Source organism: Galeopterus variegatus, unplaced genomic scaffold, assembly GCF_000696425.1.
Source record: "Galeopterus variegatus unplaced genomic scaffold, G_variegatus-3.0.2 Scaffold10073, whole genome shotgun sequence".
NCBI classification, from domain to species: Eukaryota; Metazoa; Chordata; class Mammalia; order Dermoptera; family Cynocephalidae; genus Galeopterus; species Galeopterus variegatus.
In genome coordinates this window covers 4,479-17,323 of record NW_007736184.1, presented here as the reverse complement: position 1 = coordinate 17,323, position 12,845 = coordinate 4,479, and the positions used below count along the sequence as shown (strand labels likewise).

The window sequence follows — 12,845 nt, the reverse complement described above, 5'->3', positions numbered from 1 at the left end:
CTTTTCCCCATCCAGGATGATATTGGCAGTGGGCTTACCATATCTGGCTTTAATTATGTTGAGGTATTTTCTTTCTATGCCTAACTTGGAGATAGTCTTTATCATGAAAGGATGTTGAATTTTATCAAATGCCTTTTCAGCATCTATAGAGATTTCAATATGCTTTTTGTCTTCGTTTTCATTGAAGTGGCGTATTACATTTATTGATTTTCATATGCTGAACTAACCTTGCATCCCTGGGATGAATCCCACTTGATCATGATGAATAATTTTCTGTTTGTGTTGCTGTGTTCTGTTAGCTAGCATTGTATTGAGGATTTTTGCATCTATATTCATCATGGATATTGGCCTGTAGTTTTCTATTTTTGATGCATCTTTGCCTGCTTTTGTTATCAGGGTGACATTTGCCACATAGAATGATTTTGGGAGAATGTCCTCTGTTTCAATCTTTTGGAATAGTTTGTAGAGAATTGGTATCAGTTCCTCTTTGAAGGTTTGGTAGAATTCTGCAGTGAACCCATCTAGTCCTGGGCTTTTCGTTGTTGGAAGCCTTCTGATAACAGCTTCAATATCTTTTATTGTTATCGATCTATTCAGATTTTCTATATCTTCTTGGCTCAGTTTTGGTAGTTTCCATGCATCCAGAAATTTATCCATTACCTCAAGATTTTCAAATTTGTTAGCATATAGGTGTTTATAGTCATCTCTGATGTTTCCTTGTATTTCTGAGGTGTCATTTGTAATATCACCTTTTTCATTTCTAATTTTTGTTATTTGAGTCTTCTGTATTCTTTTGTAGTTAATCTTGCTAAACCTTTGCCAATTTAATTTATCTTTTCAAAAAGCAAACTTTTTATTTCATTGATCTTTTGCATTGTTTTGGGGCTTTCTATCTCATACAATTATGCTTTGATCTTAATTATTTCTTTTCATCTACTACCTTTAGGTTTGGATAGTTCTTGTTTTTCTAGATCTTTAAGGTGAAGTGTTAGGTTGTTTATTTGCCATCTTTCCATTCTTCTGAAGTAAGCATTTAATGTGATAAATTTCCCTCTTAATACTGCTTTTGCAGTATCCCACAGGTTTTGGTATGATGTGTCATAATTTTCATCAGTTTCAAGAAATTTTTTCATTCCTGTTTAATTTTGTCTTGGACCCATATATCATTAAATAGAATGTTGTTTATATTCCATGTGTTTGTATGGAAGAAACAATAATTCTGATAATAATATTACATTTCAGAAGGGCAGAGCAGACCTGTGGTTACTAGAAGCAGGAAAGAGGTTGGGGAAAAATGAGTAGTTTGCTTATGGACACATGCCAGCCCGATAGAAAAAATAAGTTCCGTGGTTGTACATTTGAGTTAGGCCTCTGTAATTTACCTTCATTTACTGCATGTTATCCAAGGGCAAGAAGAGAAGAGTTAGAATGTCATCATCACAAAGAAGTGATTTGGTTTTGGAAAGATAAATATGATAATTACCTTGATTCATCCTCACACATTGTGTAATGTATTGCTATTCAACTCTGTAACCCTCAAACATGCATAATCAATATGTTTAAAAATAATTAATTAAGTAATTAAAAATATTGGGAATAACATGTGATCATGAGGACACCATGATCTATAAATAATGTTTTGAGATTGAAACTCCAGGATGATGGTGAATGGGAACTCTTGTTCACAGTCTCATGCAGGTTAGAGCCTGACCAATGTTTGGAGGGGAATGTTAAATAACATTTGTGAGAGGCCAGTGATTTATATTAGGCTTCTGTGTCATGTCTTACAGACTAAACTAGTATGAACCTTTACTGCCACAGCAGAGCTTCAGTTCATTTCAGAAGACTCTGTAACCAAATAACTAACTAAACTGAAAGCAACTGCTCCTCTATTACACACAGATATTGATGTTCAATGCTATAACTCACAGATATATGCAATCAGTGTGTTTCAATAAAAGAAGAAACTACTGATTTGAATAATGTTATAGACAAAATGAACATAAAACACACATAGATCTTTACACCCAATGGCAAAATTATGCACAATTTTTTCACTCACACTTGGAACACTATACAGGATAATTTTCATGTTATGTAACAAAATGACTCTTGACAAATTTAAGAAAGTTAAAATTGATCTAATGTCTTTTCTGACCTCATTGAATTTAAATTAAACAACAATACTAACAAAAAGGTATAATACAGCAATGTGTGGAAAATAAAGAACACACATGTGAAGAACCATTGTGTCAAAGGGTAAATAAAAATGTGACTTCAGAAATATTTTAACAGATAAAAATTAAAAGGCAAGGTAACAAAAGTTATGAAATGCGACAAAAGCATCACAGTGAATAACAGTTATGAACACCTTTGTTAAAGAATTAGGAAGATCTCAAATAGCCAGCCTATGTTTGTTCTGATGACGTTAGTATTATGATATATTCCGAACCATGATGAACTGAGAGGTAGAGATGTCTCTGGGATGCAAGGATGGTTCAAAATAAGCAAGTTAATAAATGTGATACCCACATTGCAGAATGAAGGAGAAAAAACATATGATCTAAACAGATGCCAAAAATAGATTTGACAAAATTGAACATCTTTTTAATAATTAGAAATTTCCACAAACTACTTATAGAAAAAAAATTCCTCACTACATTATATATGACAACCTCACAGCTAACATGCTTAACTGTGAAAGCTGAAGGTTTGTTATGTGTGATCAGAACAAGACAGGAAAACCCTCTGTCACCAAATGTCTACAGGGTAGACCTGGAAGTTGTAGCCAGAGCAATGAGATAATAAAAATAAATAAATGACATCCACATAGCATAGGAGAATAAAAACTGTTTCTGTTGCTGATTAAATGATTTCATGTAGAAAAAGTTTAAAAATTCTGCCTAATAACTGTGAGAAATAATAAATAAATCAAGTACTGTTGCATGATACAAAATCAATGCACAGATGTCAGCAGTGTTCCTATACACAAACAATTAACGACTTAAAGAATAAATCAATAAAACAATACCATTTAGAATAGAATGAGTCACAATTTACAACTAAATTTAACCTAAACTTTCAGAACTAAATTTAACCTAAAATTTCAGAACTAAATTTAACCAAATAGTTATAGATTTGTATACTGAAATCTCTGAAGCACTGATGAAAAGAAAGAAAGATAAAAGAAAATGACGCAAATAATGGAAAGCTATTGTGTGTTCAGAGATTTGAATAATGAATATAGCATCTAACACAAACATTATCAAAACACTAATGTGAGCTTTTTTCATAAAAATAAATTCTAAAATTTTTTGAAAACCACAGAAGACCTGAAATAGCCAAAAAATTTCTGAACTAAATTACAAAGTTGAAGTTCATCAGTGATTTTAATTTGTACTGAAACTTTTTCAGAATGTGTTATGAGATGCTAGCTCTTGTTCAACTTTCCTGGGAAACGTTGGTTTTCCTTTGTTTGCATCTTTACAAGATTGTAATCTCAATTGGATGCAGACAGCAAGTCCTGACCCACTTGCTGGTAACTGTCATTCTGATATCACTTTGGGTTTCATAGTCTTTGAAGCACAGATCAGTCACGATCCCTGTGCACACCTCTCAGGAGACAGCCTGGACTCTTGACAGTGGTCTGCACCCACAGTAACTCTCAGAGCCTTTGCTCTGTGTTTCCCCATCAGCTACACAATCACACATCAGTAGGTGACCAGGTCTCCACACAGGTGCAGCAGTATCCTCTCCACCTGCTCCTCTCCCTGCTGCTCCCTCCACTATGAGCTTCCTGGGGGTTTCTCTTCCTGACTTTATGTCCACAAAGGCAGGGTTTTCACTGTTGCTGGTGCTTGAATGAGTCAGGGATGGAGAATTCCACATGTTGTCACATCACCGGAACATGGCTGGGAGGGAAATGGAAGGAAAAGGGGTGCTCCCTGGTTGTTGGCACATATAGTATCGAGGGAGCAGAGCTAAAATGTTCTAAGCCACAGAAACTGTAGCCATTACTTGTCTACTATCCATAATATGGTATATAAAGACCCCATAAAACTCATCTACAGAAAGAAGAAAACTCATATAACTTCATTTATATGAAACATCCAGAATAAGTGAATCCTTAGAGATAGAAAATAGTTTAGTGTATTTCAGGGGCTTGGAGAGAGAGATGGGAGAAGTGACTGATTGCAGGGTATAGGCTTTCCTTTTTGTCTGATCGGCAACATAAACAGCACCAACTTAGACAAGCCCAAGTACAAAATGGCACGGCCACCTCCTTCCCTGCCCTCCCTCTTCCCTTTATGAGAAGCCTCCTGACCTAAATAGAAACCCCTTTTGGTTCCACAAGGACACAGTTCCCCACCCTGATGCACATTAACATCATTACCCTCCTTGATGGTGTCAGCCAGCCCTCGGCACACTATATAAGCTCTACCACCCTCACTCCTTGTGCTGTCCCCTTTTCAGGGCAGCCATGGGGTGCCTGCTACTTTGAGCACAGCCTGACAGATTTCTTTTTTTTAATAAAGCTTGAATGGTACCAGGCATCTCCGCTCACTTTCTTACAAAAATGTTCTATAACTAGACAGTGTGGATCATAAAATGCAGCGTGAGTATATTAAGTGCCACTAAACTGTACACTGTACAATATTTAAAATGTTGTATATTGTGCAGAGCACTAATATTAATAAAGCAAGTGTATTTCACATGGCCTAGCATCCAAAGCCCTGTAGTTTCAGGCATAACCTAACTTTTGAAAATGACATATAGAAATGTTACGCTTGCAAAAGACAGGAAAATTTCCCCAGGCTAAAGTCTTGGTTGTAGATAAAGGATTGTAAAACAGCAAAATTACTGGCTGAAGGACAGAGGTCCTTGGCAGGTTAACCTACTGATTGATATGCTAAGAGAGTTACATGATTGTAATGTAAATATGCAAAGGAATTGCTGTAGGGTTAGAAAACTGTTTGCTGAGAACAAGCTTTTCCTGGTTGACAAACTTAACTTTTTACAAATTAATGAGTGTTGCCATGGCAAATATTGTACTCTTCTTTTTGTAACCACCTGTTTTCCTTTTTGGTAACCTCCTGCCCTGGAAAATAAATATTGGGAGTAGAACCCAGTCCAGTGTTATTTTTCCAAGGAGGAATGCCTGTCTCTTGAGGGTTCCTGGAAAATTAACCCCTTCAGGGCTTCTCACTACTCCGAAGAAATGGGCTTTGAGTAAACCTATTTGCATCTCCATCACCCAGGGGGAGAGGTAACAAACTGCCACCCAGAGGGAGAGGTGACAGTATATAACATGAGAGGAGGAGTTGGAGGGAGGTTGAGGGATACTTGGGTGGGGACAATGGGCACAATAGTAATTTCTGGTAATGAGTATGCCCCCAGTATCAATCTGGCCCTCACATCATGAGCAGGAGGGGTGACAGTTAGCTTTGTATCTTAAGAATATTTTTAAATAAATAAATAAATAAATAAATTAAAAATATATTATGTAAATTTTACAATAAAAATGAATTTAATTTCTGTTTCAAACTAATCAGTTTAAGGTAAGGGACACCAGGGAATCAAATGAATTAAAAATAACAGTTCCTGAGTACGATTTTTACTGAACAGGAAGAGGAAACACCAAACTCTGAAAGGAAATTCAGGGTATCCTCTGCACCTGGTTGTGAGTGGAAATTCTGTAATATGTGGGACCTGAGCTCCCCCTACCACCAAGTCTCCATGCAGGGAGGTTTGTGTCTGGGCTCACACTGACATTCCCTCACTGTGTCTCTCACACAATAATACACAGCCGTGTCCTCGACTTTCAGGTTGGTCATTTTAAGAGATACTGTGCTTGTAGGGTTGTCCCTGGATATTGTGAACCTTCCTTGTACTGATGGAGAGTACCACTGTTTACTTCCACTTGGCTGACTCACTCGTGCCACCCACTCCAGCCCCTGCCCTGGAGCCTGGCGGACCCATTGCATGCTGTAGTTAGTGAAGGTGAATCCAGAGGCTTTGCAGGAGAGGCTCAGAGAACCCCCAGGCTGTCTCATGTCTCCCCCCGACTCCACCAGCTGGATTTCACACAGGACACCTGCAAACACAGAGAAAACAGACTGAGAACAGCCCATATGGAGCAGTCACTTCTGAGCCTGATGCAAGAGGGACATTACCTTTGAGAGTGATAAGAAGGGAAACCCAGAACAGTGCAGATCCCATGGTGTGGACACAGAGAAAGGCACAGACATGGGGTGGCTCCTTGCCAGGATGAGCAGAGACAGGAGATGAGCTGCTTTTCATGAGCAGGGGAGGGGCCAAATTTGCATGTATCTCTCCTGTGAGCATGTATGAGGTGTCCAGAAGTGCTCATCACTCTGAGCCTCTGGTGTCTGAGGGCAGGCAGAAGGATTCCTGTGCCTGGATGCTCAGGATGACTCTGCCCATTGGAGTTTTTTACTAGATATGCTACACCTGGATGTGAGATGGAAATTTTGAGAAAACTCTTGAGTGCATTTTGACAATAGAATCTCTCAAGAGGTGCCATGGATCAGGGTTGTGCAGCTGACAGTGTCCCCTAGTTTTCCCTCTGAGTCATGCAGGCTGAATGACTCTTGTACCCACCAAAGACTCCAGGCTGGAAAGAGCAGTTTATCTCTTTCTTTTGACATTAGAACTCTTAATTCTTGGGCCTTCACCACCACCCTGGTTCTCAAAATGAGAGTTACACCATCAAATCCTCTGGTTCTATGGGCTCAGGCCAAATCATACTAATGTCTTTGTTTGGAGTTCAGTTTGCAAAAGGTGTGTTGTTGGATTCCTCGGCCTGCATAAGGGAGTGTAAGCCAACTCCCATATTAAATATAATTTCATCTATCATCTGTATACTTATCTATCTTATTATTGCTATTTCTCTAAAATACACTGACTAATACAATTAGTTACTTTCTCATAAATTTTGACACTTAACGTGTAAGTTAGGAACATACACATTAAGGACTGTCATGTTTTTTGCACAGATGCTGATCACTATAAATACTATTTTTTCTCCCTGATAAGTTTCTTTTCTCGAGAGTCTGCTTTATCTGAGTTAAATAAAACTGCTCTTGATGTTTTTCATTAGTGTTAGCATAGTACATATTTCTCCATTTAATTTTACTCTATATGTGTGTTTATATTTAAAGTGGGTTATTGCAGACAGTGGAAATTTGTCTTGTTTCTGGTTTCACTCTGACTTTCCCTATATTTAATTGGTGCATTTGTATATATTTGTTTAATTAATTATCATATATATATATGTGTGTGTATATATATATTTTATTTTTTTGAGACTTCATGATACGGGGATTGAGCCCTGTACCTGAGAGTTATCAATACCATGTTCTAAATGACTGTGCTCACTAGACAGTCCAATTGGTGCACCTAAATCATTAACATTCAAAGTAAGTTTTTATTTATAGTTTACTTTTAATAACAAGGGTTTAAACTGTGTGTGTCCACTTTTATGAAAATTGCTTTTAATAAATATATTGAAAACTTTTGAAGATCCACAGTGACCCAAAATTACTCTCAGACAAACTGTGTGGCCAAGAAACACTATCAATGTAGGTGCATACAGACAGATGTCTCATCTCACACACAGACCATGTGAACCTATGGTATCAATAAATACAGTACAGCAATGTGAATATATCTTCTTTCTTACAAGGTTTCCAATAACATCCTCTCTTCTTTAGCTTAATTTGTTGTAAAAACACAATATATAATATATATAACAAACAAAATATGTGTAAATTGACTTCTTTTGTTATTGACAAGACATTTGGTCGACAATAGGTCACAAGTTGTCAAGTTTTAGAGACTTAAATATTATATGCAGATTTTTCAACTGTGCAGGCATTTTGGTACCTTGAACCCCTGCATTCTTTGTTTGTTTTTGTTTTGTTATTTTTTCTCAGTAATGACATTCGGTGGTAATGTTGAAATTGTTATTCAATATTGTTAATGGTTGTGAATATTCACGGAGTACAAAGCTGAATGTCACCACTAGTGCCCAAGAGGTGATGGCCAGAACTATACTGGCAATAAGTACATTACCACAAATTGTGATTATACCCCATGTCCCCTACATAATTATCCTCCCCCACCTGTCCCCTCCCCCTTTTCCCTACTCAACTTTGCATCCATAGGTATGTTCTCTCCCTCTGAAAGTCCAACACACCACTGTGGTCTTTATTTCCTTTCTTCTTTCTCTCTTAGTTCCCACTTATTACTGAGGACATGTGGAATTTATCCCTCTGTGCTTTGCTTATTTCACTCAATAGAAAATTTTCCAAGCTCATCCATGTTGTTGCAAATGGGATAATTTCATTCTTTTTTATGGCAGGGTAGTATTCCATGGTGTATATACACCACAATTTCCTTATCAAATCATCCATCAATGGACATTTAGGTTGGTTCCATAACTTGGCTATTTTAAAAAGAGCTGTGAGGAACGTGGGAGTGCAGGTGTCCCTCCTACATGAAGTTTTCTATTTATTTGGGAATATGCTCAGAAGTGGGATTGCTGGATCATATGGAAGATGTATCTGTAGTTGTCAGAGGAACCTCCATACTATTTTCCATCGTGGTTCTTCTAACTTACAGTCCTGCCCACAGAGCAGGAATGTTCCCTTCTCTCCTCATCTTCGCCAGCATGTGTTATTCAACATCACTTTTATTATCGCCAGTCGAAATACGGTGAGGTTATATCTTAAGGTGATTTTACTTTGCATTTCCCTGATGACTACTGATGTTAAGCATTTTTTTCATGTACCATTTGACCATTTGCATGTTTTCTTTGGAAAATATCTTTTTTGCTCCTTTGACCATTTCTTAATTGTTTTTATTTTTTACTATGTAATTGCCTGAGTTCCTTGTATTTTATGTACATTATTCCCTTGTCAGATGCATAGTTAGCAAAAATTTTCTCCCACTCTGTATGTTGTCATTTCACTCTGTTGATTGTTTCCTTTTCTGTGCGGAAGCTTTTTTGTTTTTTAGTCCCATTTGTTTATTTTGTCTTTTGCTGCTGTGTTTGGTTTTGACTTCACATTTGTAAACTCTGTGCCAAGACATAGTTCCTGAAGTGTTTCACCTTATTTTCTCTTAGTAATTTTATGGTTTCAGGTTTTGTACTGCAGACTTTAATCCATTTTGAGTTGATTTTAGTGTATGCTGAGAGGTGCACGTCTACTTTCATCCTTCTACACATGGATATGCAATGTTCCCAGCACCACTTATTTAAGTGGCAGTCTTTTCCCCAATGTATGTTCTTGTTGCCTTTTTCTAATATCAGAATGCTGTAAGCCTGAGGGGTGATTTCTGGGTTCTGTCTTCTGTTCCAAGTGATTATTTTTATGCCAGTAATGTGCTGTTTTGGTTATGATAGCTTTGTAGTATAATTAGAAGTCAGGTAGTGTTATGTCTCTGATTTTATTATTTATTTATTTATTTATTTTTGCCAAGGATTGCTTTTTCTATTCAAGGTCTTTCTTACTCCATATGAATGTTAAGATTGTTTTTTACATTTATGTGAAGAATGTCATTGGTATTTTGATGTGGATTGCATTGAAACTGTTGATTGCTTTGCGTAGTATAGATATTTTCACAATATTATTTCTTCCAATTCAAGAGCATTGAATGTCTTTCCATCTTTTTCTGTCTTATTTAATTTCTTTCCACCTCTTTGGTAATTGATTCCTAGTTTTTTTTTTTTTTTGTGTGGTCTTATTTAATTTCTTTCCACCTCTTTGGTAATTGATTCCTAGTTTTTTTTTTTGTGTGTGTGTGTGTGAGGGTGTAATAAAAACACATTTAGGCAAAAGAGGCCTCAGAATACTTGCTATACAGATAGTCTTATGAAAGGAACCCTATCAGGGTGCCTTCATTTTTCTGTTCTTTCTTCTGCTTAGGTAATTACAGAAGACTTTTTTCTGAGCTCACTGAACTTTTCTTCTGTTTGAGGAAATCTGTTGTTGATGTTTCCCTTGGAAATATTCATTTCAGTTGTTGTGTTTTGTCTTCAAAATTTCCAATTATTTTTATTATGTTTTCTATCTCTTCATTAAACTTCTGATTTTGTTGACTTGTTTTCCTGATACTGTTTCATTATCCACCTGTCATTCTCTTGTGCTCACTGAACTTATTTAATGATTATTTTGAATTCCATGTTAGGCATTTGGTAGATCTGCACTTCTTTGTGTTGGGACTGGTTCTTAATGTTGCTACTTTGGTCTTGCTCTGTATCTATAGACCTGGGTCATGAGTCCTGGCATGAAGCTTGGATCTGTGGGAGGCTTCCAGGCTTGGGGGTTATAGAAGCCAGCCTGCCAGGTGCAGTGGGCCTGGAGCTTGGGATGAAGGTGTTGCCCTGTCACTGGGTTTCCCTTGGATAGGCCTGTTTTGGGGTATGTGGTGAACGTGGGCGCTCACTTCAGATGTCTTTTCTTCCATGGAGGGTTTCTCTCTCCACTATGTGCTCCATGAATGTTGGGGAGGTGGGATATGTCTGATGTAGAACTGCCCTTTCTAATGTCTTCATTATGTCTTTTTTTCCCTGTACTCTGTCAAGGTGATGTAACCTTTCAGATCTATTCCTTAGCACCTCTGAACGTATTTTCAGGTGTGAATGTTTTTTCAAATGGACATTTCAGGGAGGAAATGAAAGCTGGTGACTTCTATTTCTCCATCTTGCTGAATTCCTCAAATTGTTTTGATAACTTCAATCAAAATTACTAAAACTTGGAAGTATTCATGATTCCATGAGCAACTGTAGTGGGAAAAAATCCTGAGGTACATCCAAACAATGGAGTATTATGGATAAATCGAAATGATCTATTAAGCCATGAACACTAGATTAATCTTCAGTGCATTATACTACAGGGCATAATTGAATATTTGTCTCCTCCAAATCTCCTGTAGGAATTTGATCTTCACTGTGGTGGTGATGGGAGGCAGGGTCCATTGGGAGGTGTTTAGATCATGGGTGAGGATGAACGCATTCCATGGAAAGTGACTGAGCTCACCAGGAGTGGACGAATGTGCTTAGGAGCAGGTTGTTAAAAGGGGTGTAGCTTCCTTAGTTTCTCTGTCCTGCTTCCTCACACCATGTGATCTGTACACACTGGCTCTTGTTTCATTTGCTGCCATGAGAGGAAACAGACTGCAGCCATCATCAGATGCAGCTGCCCCAGAATCAGGAGCCAAAGAAACCTGTTTTCTTTTTGAATTAGCCAAACACAGCAACACAAAAATAAACTAACACACCAAAAACTCAGTGTGAAAATAGACAAAGTATAAAAATACAATTGCATAACATCCTGAGAAGTTAAGACATAAAGACAGTTAAAAGATAATTAGTTTCCGGGGATTTCTAGGACAGTGAAACTCTTTGTGGGATACAGCAATGGGGGACATATGACATTATGCGTTTACTGAATTCCATGTAATTTTACAGTCCAGAGAGCAACCTTATTGTATGAAAGCTAGAAATAATGTTTCAGGAGGTTGAGGATCCCAGGAAAGAATGCAGAGGATCTGAACGTGTGAAACAACCTCTGTGGAGAAGGGTGCGAATGGTTGTCCTCAGGAGTTCCCAATGGAAGTGAGTGGTGTCAGGAGCAGTAAAGGCAAATGTAACTGTGTAAAGAAGTGCTTTCCAGTTGATACGCAGTCATCACTGATAGTGATGTCCATATACGCTGTAATTTAACCCATACACTTATTGAGGGCAGGTGGTGGAATCCAGGTTTACTGTGCTGGAGTGTGGACTCATAGATCAGCAAGGGGACAGGGCTGGAGAAATCCATGTGGCCAAGGATTGGAGTTGGAGACCTCAGCCTCAGCCCACCCTTAGCTTCCTGTAGGTAGGGATGGTGACTTCTATAAAAACTCATGCGCACGTGCACGTACACTGTTCTGTAGACACACCTGCTGCCTAGTTCTGTAAACTGAGAGTCCAAGAAGCAAAAGCACCATCGCTGTTTGCACACATCGTGGTGATATCTGGATCTCAAACTTCCTCTCCGTTAAGAGGATCCGTGGCTCTTGAAGCAATGCTGAATGTACTGCTGGGAAGGAAATACATGAAGTGAGTTTGAAGCATCATCTTGTGCGGGTGGTCATGCTTGATCTGCTTCACCCAGACAAACCATCCCACAAAAATGGGGGCACACCAGAGGGGACAGGAGTCATTGAAAGAGCACACGATGACCAACAATGGAAAAATGTGCAGAAAAACATGGGTGAAGAAGCACCAGATTATTACCAAGGTTGAAATAATATACAAGAATCCGTTCTGAAAAATAGGAATAAAACTTAAATATAAAAATTGTGTTAAATCAGAAATATCATGAAACATTTCGGAGGTCCTCTGCCCACAAGCAGGAGCAAGAAAACTTCCCCCTTTTAGGCATGGGCTGCACATGGTGACTTTATTAGAAAGACTACATTATGGAAAGGGTGGGAGTGACCTCACAGCCCAGACACCTGACAAACGCTACCTAGGCAGGTGAGCAAGGCCAACCTCCGCAGTGATGTCACGTTGATAGTACTTTATGGTGCGACAGGGATGCTGGTCAAGTCTATGGTTCCTTCTTAGGCACTTAACTTCAGTCCATTCATGAGTCCAGCATCAGGTGGATCCCAATTCTGGGACAGTCTACAAAAGGTGTCAGCAGCACTCTTGACAGCTGGTAAGGTCATCTACGGAAGGGTGTCTGAGAAACTGTCAGGACAGAAAGAAACCTAACACACATCCAGTCTAAACGTAGTGTGGAATCCTACACAGGCTCCACATAGAAGCAGAC

At 38.3% G+C, this 12,845-nt stretch overlaps 1 protein-coding gene across 1 annotated transcript in view; it reads right to left on the bottom strand.

Moving 5' to 3' along the window:
• Positions 1-3,892: 3,892 nt before the first annotated feature.
• LOC103609769 overlaps positions 3,893-12,845 on the bottom strand; it is a 10,149-nt gene continuing 1,196 nt past the window's right edge. Inside the window, exons 3-4 of the mRNA XM_008594058.1 lie at positions 5,793-6,094; positions 3,893-4,021 (exon numbers count right to left, since the gene is read on the bottom strand). Of these exons, the coding sequence (XP_008592280.1) occupies positions 3,893-4,021; positions 5,793-6,094 (431 nt within the window). The remainder of the gene's footprint in view (positions 4,022-5,792; positions 6,095-12,845) is intronic.